The 22,200-nt window shown below is 45.2% G+C and overlaps 1 protein-coding gene across 2 annotated transcripts in view; it reads right to left on the reverse strand.

Annotated features, from left to right (window-relative positions):
- PLCB1 (phospholipase C beta 1) overlaps positions 1-22,200 on the reverse strand; it is a 458,785-nt gene that overhangs the window by 431,015 nt on the left and 5,570 nt on the right. For both annotated transcript variants that reach the window (XM_053380655.1, XM_053380656.1), the window contains exon 2: positions 399-476. In XM_053380655.1, coding sequence (XP_053236630.1) covers positions 399-476 — 78 coding nt within the window. The remainder of the gene's footprint in view (positions 1-398; positions 477-22,200) is intronic.

The raw sequence follows: 22,200 nt of genomic DNA on the forward strand, positions 1-22,200 counted from the left end.
GTATGCATTTTTTCCTAAAAGACACTGTTCTGCAATGCAATTTTCACGAAGAAGATGCATTTTTGTATGTTTCTTTCACGGGCATGTGTTCTTATGTACACTTTACCTTAGTATTTGCATTTTTGTACACATTACTGTATTGCAATATTCAGGGAAGGATGACTTTTGAAGAATTGCTGTGCTTTGGTTTGCAAAATTTTCAGGAAGTGTGATTTAGGTAGTGTATTAAGTGTGAATCTTTAAATGTGGACTGGTTTAAATTCACATACACACCCATCCCTAGTTCTCATCCTTTAAAAAAAAAAGACATCAGGGTTACAAATATGTCAGAAAAGGTATTTGGTCAGAAAAAGAAGCCACCACAAAGAGGGAGCTGAAGTACTTCAATGTATATCTACCTTATTTTGGTCTGTCCAATACAAGAAAAATCCATGTGGGTCTGTTCGGACAAAAACTGACGTCACACTGGTGGAATCCTGGCAAAGAAAGAAAGGACACAGTATTAACACATTGCAAAGCTCTTCTTGCATGCCTAAATATACCACCCTAGCTAGCAAAAGGAAGTATTCATAAATTGCCATTCATTTTATGTGCATGCCTTTCTCATTTATACAGGAGTTTGGGTAACTCATTAGACAAAGTTGGTGGAACAGAAAGGTGCCCTTAAAGTACTCAAGGAAAACAGAACACTTTACTGGCCTTGCCCTACGCAATGCTGAAGATAACACTTGCCAGTATTTATTTTAAGTCTTACTGTAGATACTCCCAGTGCCAACCAAAACACAGTTGCTTAATTCCACCGCTACCACCCCTTCAAAACGTGAGCAGGCCTTGCAAAACACACACATTATTCTAACTCCTCTCAATTGCTGGACAAGATCAAAGTAACCCAACACCTCAGAGGCTGAGCACATTGCAAAGCCAGGCATTTTAAGTCTGCTTCCCTCCAGGGGATGCTGTCTCATATCTGTGATGTCCGACTTGCTCCATCTATTTTAGAGTTTTTCTGAGAATATTTCCACACTACTAGGAGCCTCTCTGTCATTACCTCTCTGTCCCAGCCTCCCTTGAAGTATACAACATGCTACTTAAATATTTTCAGATGTTTCCTTCATACACATTGGCAGAATTTAGGCCACAACTTTATTGATTACAGAAAGTGAGTGGTTGCATAGGCTCTGGTTTGACTAGCTCCCTGCCACACAGGTAGCACTGACCCAGGGTTCCAGCATAGATCAGCCAAGGGTGAACACCTGGATAAGCGGAAAGCCGGGAACAGGCTAGCTCCACCACCCAAATGTCCCCCTGGACTCAGGCACGGGCACAACCCCCTCTCAGGGGTTGACCAAACCACTGAGTCCCTGGATTCCTTTAACGGAATACCCTTCACATAGGGATGGTGAGAGCGTTCTCCCATCCCTATCACCTGAACCAGAGCCTATCCGCAACCTTACAAGTTGTGACGATTTGCTATGTGGCAGGCGAAACCCAAATGGCAACAGCCGATCAGCCAAGTGGGGAAAATTCCTGCCATGCCCCTGTCCCAACGATGGACGAACATATGACGGCATAGCAAGGTCAAGCACAAAGCCCTAAAAGTAGGGAGAGGTGGGCAGGTGTTCCGACGCACGGGCCAAAAGAGGAAGCTCTGGGTCATGTACATGGGTATAAATAGGTCCCTTGAACCATTTGAACTGCGTCCCATTGGCCAGATTGCACCAAGCTATGAGGGACCTACCAATCTGGTGTTGTGGCTGACCAATCGTACCCACCCACAACACAGAGTGTCGGTTTTCCAGGTCTCACCGCAATACGTGCCCTCTTTAAGGGAGGAGCCGATTTGTCTATAAAATCAAAATAAATGTGTACCAGCAGTGTGTACTGCAACAGAGCATTTTTGCGCATAGTTAGGTACAGAAGATTCAATGCTGGGGCAAATTAGTGCAACTGATGAAGAAAACACTGAATTCAGAAGACTAAATTTGTAAAAAAGCTAATCCTTAAAAGCTCTCGGTCCCATGGAGGTAAGTTCTTTTTGCTTGCCATCTTTACAGAAAGTTCCATTGCCCAGTGAGCCTAAGAAGCACAGAGACATCCTCCATTACTCTCCAGCACATGTTGTCAGAAAACAAATAAACAGAAAACAAGAATTCACCCACGGGCAAAAGAATCTCTTGGAGAACTTGAGTCCAACCCCTTTAATAGGAAAAGGCTGTCAAGAGTGGTTGAAAAGTCACCACCCACCTCTTCATCAGTCAATATCCTAGTAGTAGAACAAACTACAGGAGGTGGAAGTTTGTGAAAAGCACATCAGGGGAAGCTCACTCTAAAATAAGATTTCAGTTCTTCATTGATTCGAATTTGTCACCCTGAGAATTGGACTATTTGTTAGTCCAGGGAGGAAAGAACTTCTAATTTACACCTCACTGGGAAGTCTGATCAATCCTCATCCTCCCACCAGTATTTAAGAGCGATTGGGAAAAGGACAGAAATTGGGAAGATCAAAGTGCTCTATTCTAGGAACGAGACGTGGAAATACACAGAATAATTGAAAAGACTGCTTTGCTAGCTATCTCCCCAAATGGGAGTTCTGCCCTTTTAAAATGGAAATGGCAAACCCTGGCAATCGTAGCCAATAGGTCATTGCACTGCTCTTCCTGCTTTCAGAAGTATCAGCTTTCTCATCCTGTAGAAGTCAGCCAGGACCATCACAATACATTTTACTGCCCAAGGCAAAAGGCAAAATGTCACCTGACCTCCTCATGCCCCATACAGAAGCCACCTGGGTTGGCTCAACAGCAATCTTGTGAGGCAGGTGCTGCTGAGAGGCTGTGGCTGGCTCAATATTACCTAGTGAGCTTCATGGCTGAGTGGGGATTTGAACCCAGATCTCCCAGGTCCTGGTCCAACATTCTTAAGAACTGTCTCTCCCCGTGTGTATCAACCCAGAAGCTGCAATGATCATCTGAGGCCCTTCTTCGTGTGCCTCCTCCATGAGAAGTCTGGAGGGTGGCAACACAGGAAGAGGCCTTTTCTGTGGTGGCTCCCCATTTGTGGAATGCTTTCCTCAGGGTGTCTCGCCTGGCGCTTTATTTTTAAGTGAGGTTACATCTCTTTAGCCACCAGGCAAAAACATGCCTCTACTCACAGAGCTTAGGCCCATTAAACCACTGGTGGCCTTTTAAACCATATATGGAGGGGAATTGTTTCTGTTTGTTACTATGCTATGTATGTTTGTGCTTATATATTGTAAGCCGTCCTGTGGTCCTCAGATGAAGGGTGGTACAGTGGACGCTCGGGTTGTGAACGCAATCCTTGCGGGAGGCACGTTCGCAACATGCAGCGCCCGCAACTCGTCTGCACACGCGCGGGTTGTGATTCGGTGTTCCTGCACATGCACGAGCGCCAAAACCCGGAAGTAACCCGTTCCAGTACTTCCGGGTTTTGGCGCGTCCGTAACCCAAAAACGCGCAACCTGAAGTGTCTGTAACCCGAGGTATGACTGTATAGAAATTTAATAAACAAACAAAAGCTGCGCCACACTGGCACACTTCCTGAGGGGCAGCAAGCAGCACTGAGGTGCTAAAGGACAGAGCTGTGTGTGCCCACTAGACTGCTCTATACCCCTAACCTAACCCTAAGTAAGCCTGCCACAGCTGGACAGGATCTTGGTGTCCCATTGCTAGTGTTCAAGTGGCAGATTTAACTGCCAATCAGGTTTGCTTCTGTGTATGGACTGAAAGGCGGTGGGACATCTCAGGCAGCCCAATGTCTTGGGCCAGTCCTGGGTCACTGCCTCCTTTTTCAGTGGGACAGCCAGGCCCAGCCAGGGGTGATGGTTGGGGTTTATTATTATTAATTATGGAGGGGGAGGGAGGAACAAGAGGTATGCCGAAAGAAGGGGTTTCCCCAGCTCTCTCACACTAATGACTGGATAATTTGCATGAACGTGTTTGCCTAAGTATCTATTTTCAAGCCTCCGGTTTCTAAGAAGCTGCAGCCTGAACCATTTATATTGCAAAAGACAGAGGATGAAGGCAGATGGCAATTGGGTTTGCCAGGTCCCGCAGAGTGCTGTTTGTACATGGTCTGCTTCATGTAAGCACTCCAAGTACAACCTGACAAGCTAAGCAACAGGGAATTGGCATTCATGACATATGCAGTTTCCCAGCGCCTCTCACTCTGCGGTTTTGGACAACTGGCTCCTCCCAAGCACTGCTGGCGTCTGTTTATTCCAAGCAGAACATGTTGCAACAAATGCAAGGACTTTCCTCGAGGCTTAAAGTTCCCTGCATCCCCCTCCTCCACATGCAAAACACTTTTCACGTGCACTAATCCGGGTTGGAGAGGTGATGCATGAATCATCCCTAACGTTGCAGCTAAATTATTAAATTATTTCCTTGACATCCAAGTTGTCCTAGATTTCTTCTTCTGGTCTCAGCTTTGTTAGTTATTTAGTTAACAAAACGTATTTCACCTTTTGCAAACATTTCTGTCATGGTGTGAAACAGTAGCACTGCTAAGCAGCCTGAGTGAATGAAGTAACGTTGATGGCAGGAAGGTGCTTCAAGTAACGTACCCCAGTATACTTCCTCTGGCCAGCTTCTTCTGCTTCTGGTTGCTGCTCTGAGAGTGGCCTCTTCCCCAGTCTCAGGTGTCAACATTCCTTCTTGTGGTTGCTTAGCAACAGTGACTCACTGCCCTTAGCAATGGTGCGGCCTACTGAGCCCCAAAGCAGTAGTATTGTTATTATTCTTCAATTTGATTTATACACCGCTCTTTATTTTGTTCTGTGAGCCGCCCTGAGACCTCCGGGTCTAGGGAGGTATAAAAATTAAATAAATAATAATAATATCGAAAGCTCTCAGGGCAGTGCCTAACGTTAAAAACATATTTTACAGAGCATAATCGTAAAATCATAAAGCAAAGCTTAGTAGTAGTAGTAATTACTGTATTTTTTGCTCTATAAGACTCACTTTTTCCCTCCTAAAAAGTAAGGGGAAATGTGTGTGCATCTTATGGAGCGAATGCAGGCTGCGCAGCTATCACAGAAGCCAGAACAACAAGAGGGATTGCAGCTTTCATTGCGCAGTGATCCCTCTTGCTGTTCTGGCTTCTAAGATTCAGAATATTTTTTTTCTTGTTTTCCTCCTCCAAAAACCAGGAATACCTGGTTTGACTTTTTTTTTCCTTTTTCCTTTTTTTCTTTTAAAGCAAAGGGTCTGGGAGCTCTGCTCACCTTAGCCCCCTCATATTCCTACCCCTTCTACCCAACTGTTAGTATCCATTATCCTGAGATAATGCACCAGTCTTGTGGTCTGGTGCATCTTATAGAGCAAAAAATACAGTAATAATAATAATAATAATAATAATAATAATAATAATAATAATAATAAATCATTATAAAAGCCCCCACCTCACACACACCTTTAAGAAGCCATAGATTATTTAACAGCTGAAGGCCTAGGTTAAAGAGGAATGCTTTTGCCTAGAGCCTAAATACATGTCAGGATGGCTCTCAAGTGACAAGTCACTACAGCTCCAAGGAAGTCTCTCTGGGGAGCGCATTTCACAAATGGGGAGCCACCACAGAAAAGGCTATGCCCATATTTTATGCTCTAGCTTTCATCAGGAATACCTGGTTTGACTTTTTTTTTCCTTTTTCCTTTTTTTCTTTTAAAGCAAAGGGTCTGGGAGCTCTGCTCACCTTAGCCCCCTCATATTCCTACCCCTTCTACCCAACTGTTAGTATCCATTATCCTGAGATGCCTGGGCTCCTAAACCCACATTTGCTTGATTAAAACCAGTGCTGGTTTGTTTTTTTTCTAGAAAAAGAGCTGCTGGAATTCACCATGAACACCCTTCTTGCTCACTTATAACAACAATGGCGCCCACCTGAGAGGAGCCGGAACTGAGTTCCAGCAAGTTCTGCCCAAAAACAAGCCCTGATTAAAACACACACAGGTGTGGCTCTTCTAGAGGCAGCTTAGCGGATGAAAGATTGGTCCACATCTCCCCATCGTCCCCTGAAATTGCTGTTTTCTCCTCAGCGTGGCTTACTCATTTCAGAGCCCTATATTTTTGGGGGTGGAGTGGGGGAAGCATTTTAATATGGCCTCATTTGTCGGAGACAGCGGGTGGGGAAGAGCTGGACAAACCCTCCGTTCTCCCCTGCAAATGTCCTCAACCTCACAGTTCTATTAAAAAGGAATTACCAAGCTGAGAAGCTCAACGTCCTGCCTTCAGTATTACCAGAATACATGGGGCATGGAGAGCCACCCTCTGAGCACACTGACTTCTAGGCCAATTCGTTTACTACTTGTAAGCATGCTTTTGAACTGCTAGGTTGGCAGGAGCTGGGACAGAGCCATGGGAGCTCCATTCGTCATGGGGATTCGAACCGCCGACCTTCCGATTGGCAAGCCCATGAGGCTGAGTGGTTTAGACTACAGCGCCACCCGCGTCCCTGTACATACAGAACACAAGTTAGCAGAATGCAAGTTTGGCTTTAAGCAAGATCATCAAGGCACTTGATGGAACTTGATTAAGAAGGAGAGGAAAACCAACCCTATGGCTCTACCTTCAGAGCAGCGAGTTTTCACTATCCAATAGGTGTGAGGGAGTGGGGAGACATTATCGCAAGTAGCAATCCCGTTATTAAGTATTTGTGCAAATTCCACTTACAGAACTAATTGAATTGGCCTCCTGGGTGAGCACTGGGAGTTGTAACATGTCCACAGGGATGTTCTCATGTGCTAATCAATGGAACAAGGTGTTAACACAACAACAATATGTTACTATAATGTGGTGCTTCGGCGTCCCAGGAGGTCAACTATTAGCAGGAAGTTTTTACTTTAAAAATGTGTTTGGCCAACTGCAGTTGAAAAGGTATTGTGTGAGAGTCTACAAAGCATGAATTTTCATTTGTGAACACCCTGGTCTGCTTAATATATGAGAAAAAATGCCCGGTTCTCACTAAAAGTGGCATAGTTCCAGGTGGACTGCACCACTTCACAGCGTAGGTGGGGCGGCCTTTTAGAAATGCCCCTAGTGGAAAAGAAACTCTCCTCTCTTTTAAGATCTAGCACGTGAGGAAGAAAGGCCCTGGCATTCTCCCCTGATGTGCTAGTTTGGCCGAGGGAAGTTTCTTTTGCATGGAGAAGCATTCCATCATGTCAGACTCACTCCCACTTGCCGTCTAAAGCAGTACCACCCAGACGCTTCCTCCGGGAATCTTGGCCACAGCACTGCTTGTTGGAAACTGGCAGACAATTTACTATAAATTCTAGTATACTGGTATATAACGTATCCATGCTTAAGGAAATCAGCCCTGAGTGCTCACTGGAAGGACAGATCGTGAAGCTGAGGCTCCAGTACTTTGGCCACCTCATGAGAAGAGAAGACTCCCTGGAAAAGACCCTGATGTTGGGAAAGATGGAGGGCACAAAGAGAAGGGGATGACAGAGGACGAGATGGCTGGATAGTGTTCTCGAAGCTACCAGCATGAGTCTGACCAAACTGCAGGAGGCAGTGGAAGACAGGAGTGCCTGGCATGCTCTGGTCCATGGGGTCACGAAGAGTCGGACACGACTAAACGACTAAACAACAACAACAGTATATTAGGATAGTTCTAAGCATGTATGGTTATATACAGTGGTACCTTGGGTTAAGTACTTAATTCGTTCCGGAGGTCCATTCTTAACCTGAAACTGTTCTTAACCTGAAGCACCACTTTAGCTAATGGGGCCTCCTGCTGCTGCCACGCCGCTGGAGCACGATTTCTGTTCTCATCCTGAAGCAAAGTTCTTAACCCGAGGTACTATTTCTGGGTTAGCAGAGTCTGTAACCTGAAGCGTATGTAACCTGAAGCGTATGTAACCGAAGGTACCACTGTACATGCAATCACACTTTTACAATGCAAGCGCTACATGAATATGGAAATGTGAGAATTCCAACCCTTAAGTGACAGGAAGTTACCTTCCAGAATCATCTACAGTGGTACCTTGGTCCTCAAATTTAATCCGTTCCGGAAGTCCGTTCCAAAGCCAAAGCGTTCCAAAACCAAGATGGGCTTTCCCATAGAAAGTAATGCAAAATGGATTAATCTGTTCCAGACTTTTAAAAAGAACCGCTAAAACAGCAATTTTACGTACTATCTAACAAGACCATTGATCCATAAAATGAAAGCAATAAACAATGTCACTGCAGTCAATAAACAATAAACTGCAGTCACACAATCAATCAATCAGTAGCTGAACTGGGTTCCACACAGTCACAAAAACAAAACAAAAAGCCGCAAACAAAAATGCAAAATAAATAGCAAAAACAGACAGACCTCAGTGTAACACTCAAAACAGAAGTATGGTACTCAAAACAGAAGTGTAACACTCAAAACAGAAGTGTAACACTCAAATCGTCAGTGTAACTCTCAAAGCGGAAGTGTGGCACTCAAATCGGAAGCATAACACTCAAAACGGAGCACATTTAGCTTCCAAAAAAAAAAAAAAAAGTTCGCAAACCGGAACACTTACTTCCAGATTTGCAGCATTTGGGTTCCAAGTTGTTTGAGTTCCAGGGTGTTTGAGAACCAAGGTACCACTGTATTCAACTTTTCAAATCAACTCAACAGCTTCAGCCTAAATGTCTTTTGGCTGAACCTATGCTGTTCATCCTCAGGTACTTGAGGATCACAATGACCCAGTCACCTCTAAAACGGAACTAATATCTAATCCTTAACGCCCATTAACTTACATCTGCACTGTTGGATTCTTTGTTGGCACAGTAGATATTGTTGCTACAGTATTAAATTTTGCGCTCTCTATTAAAGTGCACTAAGGAACTGACGGGACTTATTACTGAAGGCATTTAGGGGGGGGAATCTCGGTCTTATTTCAACCACAGTCAAATTTTTCAGCTCTTCGTTTGTTATATTTTAAACATGAAAGCAGCTTATTGGAAGGGGGTGGTAAAGAGGCAACTATTTCCTGGCACAAATCCACCTCATCGATCTTTGTTCCTGAATTTACAGCCGATATAATTTGTGCTATCTTCATGCATCTACCAAAACGTTGCAAAACACACACATATTTAGAGGCAAGTCGCTGTAGCCTTCAGTGTTCTTCCTCCAATTCCAAAAACATTTCCAGGAATGCTAAAGACCACAAGCATACGATCTCTATTTGACTTTTGCTGCTTTTCTCTATTTTGTGATTACCGATTATTTTCTTATTATTTTATAATGCTGTGAGCCATCATGTGAACCCTTTTGGTGATGGGGCATGGCCAAAAATACAGCAAGTAAATAAATTTAAAGCGGGTGCAATGCAGTCACAGGTGGGAGAGCGTAGTCAGCGTCTCACTTCCTAGAAACAATGCACAAAGTCACACTGGAATTTTTGTATTGGCCACAAATCCCATTTATTACACTTCTGTTCCATCTTTTGTCCAAGAAGCTTGAGGTGGCATACAGTGGTACCTCGGGTTACATACGCTTCAGGTTACATACGCTTCAGGTTAAGAACTTTGCTTCAGGATAAGAACAGAAATCGGGCTCTGGCGGCGCGGCGGCAGCAGGAGGCCTCGTTGGCTAAAGTGGTGCTTCAGGTTAAGAACAGTTTCAGGTTAAGTATGGTCCTCCGGAATGAATTAAGTGCTTAACCTGAGGTACCACTGTACATGGTTCTCCTCTATTTTATCCCCACAACACCCCTGTGAGGTAGATTAAGCTGAGAGACAGTAACTGACTCAAGATCACCCAGCGACTTTAAGCATATAAGAAGAGCACTGCTGGATCAGGTCCAGGTTCCTGTTCTCACAATAGCCAACCAGGTGCCTACAGGATCTGAGAAGACCTGAGCTTCATGACTAAATGGGGATTTGAACCTTGTTCTTCCAGATCCAAGTCCAACATTTTAACTCCAACATCAGAAGATGACTTCTTTCCAGACGCCAACCTTTCCTCATTAGCAAGGTGGTGGTGGTTTCAAGCACACCTCTTATGGCTGCATTTAGATAAGAGTTCAGCTCTCATTTCACCAGCTACAGTTTCATTAAAAAGTCCATTACAAAGCACACCAAGACAGACGCTTCTCAAATTCCTGCTGTCACCTAACCAAAATTACAACTGACCCTTGAAATACATATGTCTGGAGATTAAAGAGCATTGAGGAAGCAGCAATTCAAAACCTGTGCGCCCAAAGTACAGTGAAAAGAGATGGCAAGAAGAGTCAATGTCTCTATTCCCTAAAGCCCCCAGTCCCAAAGTACAGGTGTGCTTAACTCCACACAGATGATTTACATATTTGCAGAAAGCAACTGCTTACCTAAGGAAAGAATGAATTTTAAGTGATATGCATTTTTGACAGATATAATCAAAACACACTCAAACTCATGCAACACCACCTGGGGCAAGCATTTGACCTACAAATTCTCATCTCCCTTGATGATGCTTGACTAGCCTGGGACATATCATTTACTAATGCTGCATTTTATCCCTCATTGGGCAGTTTCCACTTGAGAAGCCAATGCCACGTAGCAAATCCAAATTGTAATAAGATGGTTGTTTAAGAGAACTCCCAGTGGGACTTCAAACATCCTTAAAAGTCACCTAGTGCACTTCCGAAAGAACTTTGGTTTTTTCTCAAGAGTAGCAGGCCAACCAATTACATAAGACTCTGGACACAAACACACCCACTAGAGCTGGGCGATATACTGGTAAATTGTCTTAAACTGGTATAGCATTCAGATCGCGATACCAGTTTCAGACATTTTGAGCTGGGAATACATTGTGGTGGCTGCAGATCTGCGATGTATTCCCAGCGCAGATTGCCTGCAAATGGCAAAGGTGCAGGCAGGCAAAGTGTGGTAGCCTGGGAATCGGATTCAGAGACTGAACCTGAGGAATCCCAGCCTGCGCAGGAGTCCCCGCCTCCAGGGCTGGCTGAACCGGGGCAGGGGCTTGAACCTGAAGGGCCCTCACCTGTGCCAGATCCTCAGGAGCAGACACCAGCTGAATCCACTCTGGCTCCGGAGGTCTGTCAGGGGAAGGTGAGGTTGCCTCTGGGTCCAGTAACCCTCCAGCCTCTCCTGAGCTGCAGAGGCTCAGGGCAGAGAAGCGGAGGGAACTAAGTTCTCGCAGGAGGAATGCTCGCCTCCAGGCCAGGAGAGGCGGGTCACCTGTGGACTGGGGCTGCCCTATGCCTCAGAGGAGATAAAGGCCAGCCCACCCAGTCCCAGGTTGTGGGAGCAACATTGTTGGTTACCTGCTCCTGCCGGCACCCTGTCCTGCTTTCTGCCAGAGTTCCTGACCACGCCTGCTTCAGCCTCGGACCAGACACGGACCATGCCGCACGGTAACTCCCCCGGGACCAGCACACAAAGTCTGAGAAGCCTCTACTGAGTTACATTGCCCAGGCCAGAGGTGTAGCATGGGGGGTGCCAGGGGTGCCCTGGCCCCACGCGCAATTTTGAAAGGGGGCACAAACAGGCGCCCCCACAGCAGGATCCTTCATCGGATCCTGGCTCTGCGCTGCATCTTAGCTGCGGTGCTTGTGCCTAGCACAGTTCTGCTCCCAGGTCAGGCCTGACCACATGGAGGAGAGCAGGAGAAGAGTGGGCAGCAGCTTCCCTGCCCCTCTCCTACCCTGTGGCATGCAGGAGGGCACCCTCTGCGCCCCTGGCATGGGCAGTACGGGGATATGCTCCACTGCTGCCCAGCCCAACTGAGCTGGAAAGCTTTTGGGGCTTTCCCAGTAGTGATGTATGGAAGTGAGAGCTGGACCATAAAGAAGGCTGATCGCCAAAGAATTGATGCTTTTGAATTATGGTGCTGGAGGAGACTCTTGAGAGTCCCATGGACTGCAAGAAGATCAAACCTATTCATTCTGAAGGAAATCAGTCCTGAGTGCTCACTGGAAGGACAGATCATGAAGCTGAGGCTCCAATACTGTGGCCACCTCATGAGAAGAGAAGACTCCCTGGAAAAGACCCTGATGTTGGGAAAGATGGAGGGCACAAGGAGAAGGGGACGGCAGAGGACGAGATGGTTGGACAGTGTTGTCGAAGCTATCAGCATGAGTTTGACCAAACTGCAGGAAGCAGTGGAAGACAGGAGTGCCTGGCGTGCTCTGGTCCATGGGGTCACGAAGAGTCGGACACGACTAAACAACAACAACAGAAGGGCTGGACGATGTATCTTGGCTGCTGCTGCTTTCCCTAAGGTGCGGAGGAAGAAGCAACTGAGATACATTCCAGACATCGTTATAGATCAGAATATTGCAGTATTTAGCTGCTGATATATCACAATGTTGAAAACCAGCCCCAACACCTGCCCATTGTTGTGAGGACTTTTGTCACTTGTTGGGCCTATGCTGTCATTTTCAGTAATACAGGAGAAATAGAAGTGGCTACAGGATAAGACCTGGGTCCATCTAAGCAGATCCACCAGCACAGAGTAGCCCCCACTTTAAGCCACAAATTTGCTGGGCCCTCTGCCCTTGTTATGGTTGCCCTGATCTAATGAGGAACAGTGCCACAAGTGCACAGTACTTTTTGTAAAGAATCTACTTCTCTACTGGAAAATCTCCCATTGGAACTCAAGTTCAAGGGCACCGCCCAGAACCACATGCTAGCTTCTACCAGATGACTGTTAATGAGAGAGGCATGAACTGGGAAAACAGCTCATGTCCATATTGACAACTGACACCAGCTCAGCTCAAAACCAAGTCTTTTTTAAGGTTAAGAATCAGTGGCCTCATCTGTTAAAGTCTCACTTAACACACCACTCTTGAGATGTAAGGGTTAGAAAGCTAACAGAGGGCATCCTCAACATTGCATTGACACGATTAGGGAAGAGAGAGAAGGAAAGCAAAGTGAGAAACTCTTTTTAATATATAAAGCAGTTGTTTATTGAATTTATATCCCAAAGGAGCCCAAAGATACAGAATGAAATAATGCAATATGCTTTGAATCCTTGGTGGAGATATAAAATGAATGAGTCTTCTAGAAGTATTTTGATGCTGGAAAAATATTAAATTGTCAGAAATTCTCAACCTCAGTTAACAAACCTTTTGTACTTGAAGAGTAGACTGAATTGTAAGAAGCTGTGTACATACATACAGAAGTGTGTGAATATATATGTATGATACACTATGTACTACTATGAACATTATTAGCAATCCTATTCATATGCTTATTGTTATTAAAAAAGACATGAATATGGAAACTATACTAGAAATTGTGAAAGCGGTATCAAGGCACTCAGTTTCCATTCTGTCGAACCAGAGCAAATGTAGGAAATGCTCAAGCTGAACAGGATGAGGGAACAAATGTATCATTAGTTTGCATTGTGGGAAGTATGGGTACAGCTTCCATGTTGAAAACATTGAAATCAGCTGTCAGGACTTGTAAGTGCCACAACTAAATGTGCTTGGGGAGTTGAGAGGGGGGTATTTCATTAACAACACCCCCTGATATTTTCCATTTCCAAGCCTGGAACACTGAGGATATTCAATACCCTCTCAACTCCAGGTGAGTAAAGCTTTGGTCTGTCCAAATCATTATGTAAAACCACAGCTTTTTAAAAGCTGCATAGGGAAGGAATTTTCCTCAGATCAAATTATCTATTGACCTACATTTAATCTGCTGCATTTGCTTTCTACCAGTGGTTCAACTTGCTTGCTTATGCCACCAGGAGCCCTAACCTTCTGCATTCCTTGTGGCATCTCTGACCAGGTTTCCAGGAGTGGCTCTGAGGTCACTCTATTGCCCTGCATCAATCTGCAGGATGGCTAGTGAACTGAATTTATTTTTATTTATTTTCATTTGCCCTGTCCAAATCTACTTTACTCTTCCTCATCAAGAAAAGAACTCTCAAGGCAGCTTGTCCTATTGACCACCAGGATTTTGCAATGATCTGCTGCTGCAGGCAGGCAGCTGCCCTTTGAAAAGATGACAGAAACAAAAGCTCACAGGGTGTGTATTAAACAAACAAAACCAAAGGAGCCTGCAGGAAAATGTTGCAGCACAGGCTGCTCCTGTTCAGAGTTCTAACCACTTATACCCTCTCTTCTAGGATCTCCCACTCCATTTCCAATCCACTGGTTAAAATAACAAAAACACTCAGCATTCTGTGGTTTTTGAGCATGCTCAGTCTGAAGTGGTGAACAGACTGGGGGGGGGGGGACAGTCCCTCATTAGAGTTTCTCTCCTAACAATTTTTTTTGTATTCCTTGGGGTTTCTCAGAGTTTGCCTACGGAACCATCCATACACATGTTTAGGCTGAATCAGGAGTCAGACTTGGAGAACGAGTTTGCTGTTCTCATATAGCAGGCATAGGCAAACTCGGCCCTCCAGATGTTTTGGGACTAAACTGCCATCATCCCTAGCTAACAGGACCAGTGGTCAGGAATGATGGGAGTTGTAGTCCCAAAACATCTGGAGGGCCGAGTTTGCCTATGCCTGTCATATAAGGTAAAGGGACCCCTGACCATTAGGTCCAGTCATGGCCGACTCTGGGGTTGCGGCGCTCATCTCGCTTTATTGGCCGAGGGAGCCGGCATACAGCTTCCGGGTCATGTGGCCAGCATGACTAAGCCGCTTCTGGTGAACCAGAGCAGCGCACGGAAACGCCGTTTACCTTCCCGCCGGAAAAGTACCTATTTATCTACTTGCACTTTGACGTGCTTTCGAACTGCTAGGTTGGCAGGAGCCAGAGACCAAGCAACGGGAGCTCACTCCGTCGCGGGGATTCGAACCGCCGACCTTCTGATAGGCAAGTCCTAGGCTCTGTGGTTTAACCCATAGCGCCATAGGATGCTAATAATAGGAGCTCTGCTGGTAAAAGAGATGATGCAAAACTATCACAGACCTAATATAGTTTACATTGCAACTGAAAACAAGCTTCCCTTTCTTCCCTTTAAATGCACTGCATTGCCGAGCTTATTGTAGGTGTTTTGAGTAGAGGCAGGTTTATTTAAGGCTGTCAGGCATTTGAGGAGTATAGAAACCCTTTTCTGCCACACTAGCATCTTTTAAAAGGAGATGAAAGTGTTTCATCTTTCCCTTAACCCTGATGTAACAGGGTGACTCCCTACTGTAGTGGCTCAGTAGCAACGGAAATGCACTCCACACCTGGCAAGAGGCACTTTTATCCATTCTGACTTCACTTTTTCAAGCTTTAAGCTCTGGCTCTGAGCACAGATTCTGAGGCGGGCACTGGCATCAATGCTATTGGCCCTTCTGCTAGTTTTCTGACCAGCACAAAGTCACAATCGCTTGCAGAGAACACCGGGCTCAGTCAGTTCATGCAGCATTTCAGTTTGTGTCAATCAAAATTTTAAAGAAGCAAGGGCTACGTCAGAACTTTAAATTACAACAAAAGAGCAGGATGGGCCCATTTTATACGGTTGGGGTGAGGGATCAGAATGTGTTCAACTGGCCCAAACCAGGAATCCTCGATGTTAAAGTTTAAAACGTTCCCCTCTTGCCTCTGCCTCAAACTTCTGCAAAATCCTCTTCTGAAGTACTGGGTGCAAACCTTCTGTTACTGTTCAACTTCCCAATTAACTTTGACTTCTTTGCCGGGCCTGGGCCTCCAACCAAAGAACGATGCACGGAACAGCCCAACAGTAACCTCTTTCTATCCAAGGTTTTGTTTTGATTTTTTACATTCTGCCCAGCATACTCCTTCAGAAGGGCACTTAAAAAAAAGATGTATCTGGGATGAAATACACTTTGTCCTACAAGATTTGCACTACATGCTAATTTCACAGCACCAATGGTAGCATTTACTTCTCGATTTTACCTCCATGGAAACCTTACTAGACATCAATGTTAGAAACCCAAGACATACCTAGGCGCCAAATGGCTCCTTAAACCAAGTTTACAGTTTAAGGAAATGGAATGTCTAGTTGCCATTTGGGGGCAAGATGGTTCTAAAGTCTTATTTTTCAAACGATTGATTGATTGTGATTGATTATCAGTTAAACATGTGGCCAATTGAGATGACAACCTTAAGCTAAGCTAAGAACTTTGAGAACTTAAGGAAGAAAAGTCACTTTATCCAGGGACAGTCCATGAATGGTAGTGTAACTGGGCCCTGCCAAGAAGGGATCCTTGCAGGCCCATAGTGCCATCGGCCAGTTCCCTACCTCTGACCTCAGGGCAGCTTACAGGCAAAAGGTCCCAGGTTCGGTTTTTGACATCTCCATATTTTTTACAACTAACTCATTCATTTTTCCTGTTAACCCTGTCACCATCTTTGCATTTTCGTCAATTTTCATTCCCATCCTATCCAGTTTTTGGTCCGTAGTCCTAGCATTTTCATTCATCTCTTTCTACATTTCTAAGATGCCTCTTTTCAATCCCAAAATTAATTCTTTCATATCCATATTTATATCTGAATCAACAGTTGAGTTTCTTCTGCTAGGATTGGTAACAGAACTTGATGTCACTGTATTTGCAGATTTCTTATTTATATTGGACATATCAAACATAGCTTTTTAAGTTCAGTGATTGTTTTAGCAAATTAAATTGATAAACCAATTACATGGTTCAGTTTCACCTCTTACTATCCTAGTGGTAATAATCTAGCAATCACAGACCTAATCATATTACCTTTTACCCTTAGATATCTAAGGATTGTTTAAGATTTTAACCACTGAAAAGGCAATGACCTAGCATCTTCAGTGGAAGGGGTAGCAGGGCTGGAAAAATCTCAGAGCAACACTGACAGTGAGAGTAGAATTGGGCTGGATGGATCAACGCTCCAATTAATCTGGAGGGACCATGGCTCAGCAGTCAGGCACACGCAGAAGGTCTCAAGTTCAGACCCTTGGCTTCTTGGGCCTGCAAGACAGAGCTGTTCCGCCAGGCCTTTGGTCAGGGCCCTGTCTGACCTGTTGTTCCTTTTACACAACCCGGCATATAACTCTTCTCACCGGCTCATACAAAAAGCTGAGTCTGGTGAGGACTTAAGGTTCCCAACCCCTATAGTTATACAGTGGTACCTCAGGTTAAGAACTTAATTCGTTCTGGAGGTCCGTTCTTAACTTGAGGTACCACTTTAGCTAATGGGGCCTCCTGCTGCTGCTGCGCCACCGGAGCACAATTTCTGTTCTCATCCTGAAGCAAAGTTCTTAACGCGAGGTACTATTTCTGGGTTAGCGGAGTCTGTCACCTGAAGCGTCCGTAACCTGAAGCGTCTGTAACCCGAGGTACCACTGTAGTTATAATTTGCAGGTAACCATCTGATCTTATTTTGATTTTAAGCCAATTTTAAGCTGTATTTCAGTCGATTGCTGATTTTTATGTCTTAATGTATTATATATTTTGATGTTGGCCACCCTGAGCCCGGTTCTGGCTGGGGAGGGTGGGATATAAATAAAAAATTATTATTATTATTATTATTATTATTATTATTATTATTATTCTCAAATGCAGAATTTTAGGGAGCAGGTGCTGAAAAGGACCTTTGCCCAAAACTTTAGCAAGCTGCTGCTTCTGCTGCTAACTAGAGTGGACAATACATTGGGTTAGAGATGAATCAGTGGTCCAGCTCAGCATATAGCAGCTGTATAGGTTCATAAGAAAAGCAAGGCATATTCGAGATATTCAGATCCCTTGAAACTGAAAATTTAACACATGTTCTTTCTGCACAGCACTGCTATTCATGGCGGTATTTAATTCCGAACAGGCAAGCTGCACTCTGAGCTACATCGCCTTTTCATGCCATTTTCAGGAAACCGGCAAGGAACATTTCTCATGTCACATAATGGCTTTTCGTGTCGCCTTCTCTCCACCAGAACGGTGCTGTAATAATATGTGGGAGACTGTGCCCTCTTGTTAACAGATGGCGCGAGCAGCTAGCTACATACAACCAGCTCCTATGCACTGCCACTTCAGCTCTTTTCCCTGGTGGGACACAGCTCCACATGGAGACGGGAAGAGAGTGAAAGCAACTCTGGCTGTGGAGGAAAAGCACAGGGGCATCTTTAAGTTGTTGTTGTTGTTTAGTCATTTAGTCGTGTCTGACTCTTTGTGACCCCATGGACCAGAGCACGCCAGGCACTCCTGTCTTCCACTGCCTCCCGCAGTTTGGTCAAACTCATGCTGGTAGCTTCGAGAATACTATCCAACCATCTCGTCCTCTGTCGTCCCCTTCTCCTTGTGCCCTCCATCTTTCCCAACATCAGGGTCTTTTCCAGGGAGTCTTCTCTTCTCATGAGGTGGCCAAAGTATTGGAGCCTCAGCTTCACGATCTGTCCTTCCAGTGAGCACTCAGGGCTGATTTCCTTCAGAATGGATAGGTTTGATCTTCTTGCAATCCATAGGACTCTCAAGAGTCTCCTCCAGCACCATAATTCAAAAGCATCAATTCTTTAGCGATCAGCCTTTTTGATGGTCCAGCTCTCACTTCCATACATCAGTACTGGGAAAACCGTAGCTTTTACTATACGACCTTTGTTGGCAAGGTGATGTCTCTGCTTTTTAAGATGCTGTCTAGGTTTGTCATTGCTTTAAGGGGAGGCTAAACCCCATCAGGGCACGACTTTGCAGCAGAAGTCTAGGGCCTCTCTCTGCAGAATGAGCAGGAGGTCCCCCAAAAACATTAGGGCCAGCTTACCACATTGCAAAAGTAAGCACAGGAGCCAACTCCTAAGGGCTGAGGTCCCTTCGCCAACCCATAAAATATTTTAGGGGGTCGCCCCCTCCCAAGTTGATTAACATTGCCATTCAAATGGTGTGTGTGCTCCATGTCTTGTGGTCGATTGTGCAAGGCAGTGGTTACCTGGGCTCCCCAGTACTGTATTGAAGTGAACTAACACATGTTATCATCTAAAGGAAGGGGGAGCTATTTTAAGAAAATTAAGGGGCAAGTGGGGCTCGTCAACCAGGGAAGGTAGCCCATCTAGGAGAAGGAAGACTCTGCACCTAAACTTCTGCTGCCTTGAAGGATATATTGAACCACTGCATTGAGCTCTACATGGGGCTACCTTTGAAGGTGACCCGGAAACTGCTATTAATCCAGAATGCGGCAGCTAGACTGATGACTGGGAGTGGCCGCCAGGACCATATAACACCTGTCCTGAGATATCAGCATTGGCTCCCAGTACATTTCTGAGCACAATTCAAAGTGTTGGTGCTGACCTTTAAAGCCCTAAATGGCCTCAGTCCTGTATACCTGAAGGAGCGTCTCCACCCCCATTGTTCAGCCCGGACACTGAGATCCAGCGCCGAGGGCCTTCTGGCGATTCCCTCATTGTGAGAAGTGAGGTTACAGGGAACCAGACAGAGGGCCTTCTCGGTAGTGGCGCCCACCTTGTGGAATACCCTCCCATCAGATGTCAAGGAAATAAGCAGCTATCCCATTTTTAAAAGACATCTGAAGCCAGCCCTGTTTAGGGAAGTTTTTAATATTTAATGCTGTCTTGTTTTTAACACTCGATTGGGAGCCGCCCAGAGTGGCTGGGGAAACTCAGCCAGATGTGCGGGGTATAAATAATAAATTATTATTATAAATTATCATATTATTATTATCTTTAGGAGAAGAAAAAGCTAAGGAGGGTACCAAGGTATGGAAAGCCGGTGAGCAGTTACCAGCATCAGCTCTCTAAAATCTCAGGTAGAGGATTTGTCCAGACCTGCTGTTTGCAAAGCCTTTTGAACTGAGCCTTGGACCTTTGGCATACAAGGGGGCTGCACTGTAAAGGCAGGGTAGAAACAAGATAAGATAAAAAAAAATGCATGCTACAACTGAGCTATGGCTTTCCTACAGCCAACTAGGTGCAGAGGATTCTATAACAGGCACATTTGAAATTGATCATAGGACCCACTCCCTCCCCCTCACTCTCAGGATCTACCAAGATCAGCCAAGTGCAAAATCCTTTTTGCCCTTTGGATGGGATCAGGCCCCGAGGAGGCATCAGCAAGGCTACAATACTATCCCACTTACTCCCGTGAACTTTGTGGGAATTGTTTCTAAGTAAACAGTGTTACTAAACAATGCATAAAATTGTGCTGCAAACACGGCTCATCACTCGGTAGGGCGATGAGGGCTTTGAGCGCATTAGCAGTGGCTTATTCAAGCACAGCAATTAGTCAATTTATATTTATTCAGCTGGGATTTGTGCTTGCACTATTAAGAATAAACTTTAAAGTAGCTTTTTTCCCTTTTTTTAAAAAAAAAAAGTTATTGCTGCGTCCTGCACTAACAAAAGCAGGGGTCAGCAACATTTTTCAGCCATGGGCCAGTCCACCATCCCTCAGACCATGTGGTGGGCTGGACTATATTTTGGAAAAAAATATGAATGAATTCCTATGTTATCTCCCGCTTGGACTACTGCAATGCGCTCTACGTGGGGCTACCTTTGAAGGTGACCCCGAAACTGCAACTAATCCAGAATGCGGCAGCTAGACTGGTGACTGGGAGCGGCCGCCGAGACCATATAACACCAGTCTTGAAAGACCTACATTGGCTCCCAGTACGTTTCCGAGCACAATTCAAAGTGTTGGTGCTGACCTTTAAAGCCCTAAACGGCCTCGGTCCAGTATATCTCCTCCCCCATCGTTCTGCCCGGACGCTGAGGTCCAGCTCCGAGGGCCTTCTGGCGGTTCCCTCACTGCGAGAGGCCAAGTTACAGGGAACCAGGCAGAGGGCCTTCTTGGTAGTGGCGCCCGCCCTGTGGAACGCCCTCCCATCAGATGTCAAAGCGATAAACAACTACCTGACATTGAGAAGACATCTGAAGGCAGCCCTGTTCAGGGAAGTTTTTAATATGTGACATTTTAGTGTATTTTTCATCTTTGTTGGAAGCCGCCCAGAGTGGCTGGGGAAACCCAGCCAGATGGGCGGGGTACAAATAATAAATAATTATTATTATTATTATTATTATTATTATTATTATTATTATTATTATTACTATGCCCCACAAATAACCCAGAGATGCATTTTAAATAAAAGCACACATTCTACTCATGTAAAAAGACGCTGATTCCTGGACCATTCACAGGCCGGATTGAGAAGGCGATTGGGCCGCATCCGGCCCCCAGGACTTAGGTTGCCTACGCCTGAACTAAAGCTTCCAAAGACAGCCTCATGTAAAGGGCATTTAGCCTTTCCCAATAGCAAAGGTTCTCCAAAGGTGCTATAAAGGGATTACATCCCAAAATGTTGTCTCATTTCAGTTTTGCATCTTACCTGGGCGGCTCAGGAGTAGTTAAAGGTTACATTTTTTGCCAGCTGAGCTCAGAACTTTCCCAGAAGCTGCCCATTAATCAGATGGGATTATCCCTCACGCATTCCTATTCTGCTTTGGAAGCACTTAAGCTGCAGTGTCATGGCAAGGATACTGCTTTGGTGTACCTGCTTCTGCTGTTCATCAACTTGAAATCTGAAGGCTGGATCAACAGACAGATGTAGAGGGGTGGGGAAAGAGGGGCAGGCGTACACTGGGGGGTGGCAGAAATTGGCATGAAGGATCCTATACAGTGTTTTATCTGCATTGGACTTTAATACAACTTTGGACTGAACAGACATTAGAATCCAGACATGTCTCACATCTGGATTACAACAGATCCAGTGGGCCCAGTTTGATATAGCTCCCAAAAGATTTTCCACATCACAGGATATGCACTCTTGAGTGTTATAGACTCAGATATATAAGCTAGGTGCCAAATGGCTCCTTAAACCAAGGTTGCAGTTGCCAAAAGGGAATGTCTAGTTGCCGTTTTCTAAACCACTGAGCCACTTGGGCTTGCTGATCAGAAGGTCGGCAGTTCGAATCCCCATGACAGGGTGAGCTCTGTCCCAGCTTCTGCCAACCTAGCAGTTCGAAAGCACGCCAGTGCAAGTAGATAAATAGGTACCGCTCCAGCGGGAAGGTAAACAGCGTTTCAATGCACTCTGGTTTCCGTCACGGTGTTCCGTTGTGCCAGAAGCGGTTTAGTCATGCTGGCCACATGACCTGGAAAGCTGTCTGTGGACAAACGCCAGCTCCCTCGGCCTGAAAGCGAGGTGAGCGCTGCAATCCTATAGTCGCTTTTGACTGGACTATCCAGGGGTCCTTTACCTTTAAGGCAGCTCTAGTCTTATTTTTCAAATGATGGACTGAATGTAATAGATGCTCAGTTAAACATCTGGCTAGTTCAGATGACAACCTTGAGCTAGGTTAAGAACTAAAGGGGGGGAGGACTTAAGCGGC

This window comes from Podarcis raffonei, chromosome 3 (assembly GCF_027172205.1).
Source record: "Podarcis raffonei isolate rPodRaf1 chromosome 3, rPodRaf1.pri, whole genome shotgun sequence".
NCBI classification, from domain to species: Eukaryota; Metazoa; Chordata; class Lepidosauria; order Squamata; family Lacertidae; genus Podarcis; species Podarcis raffonei.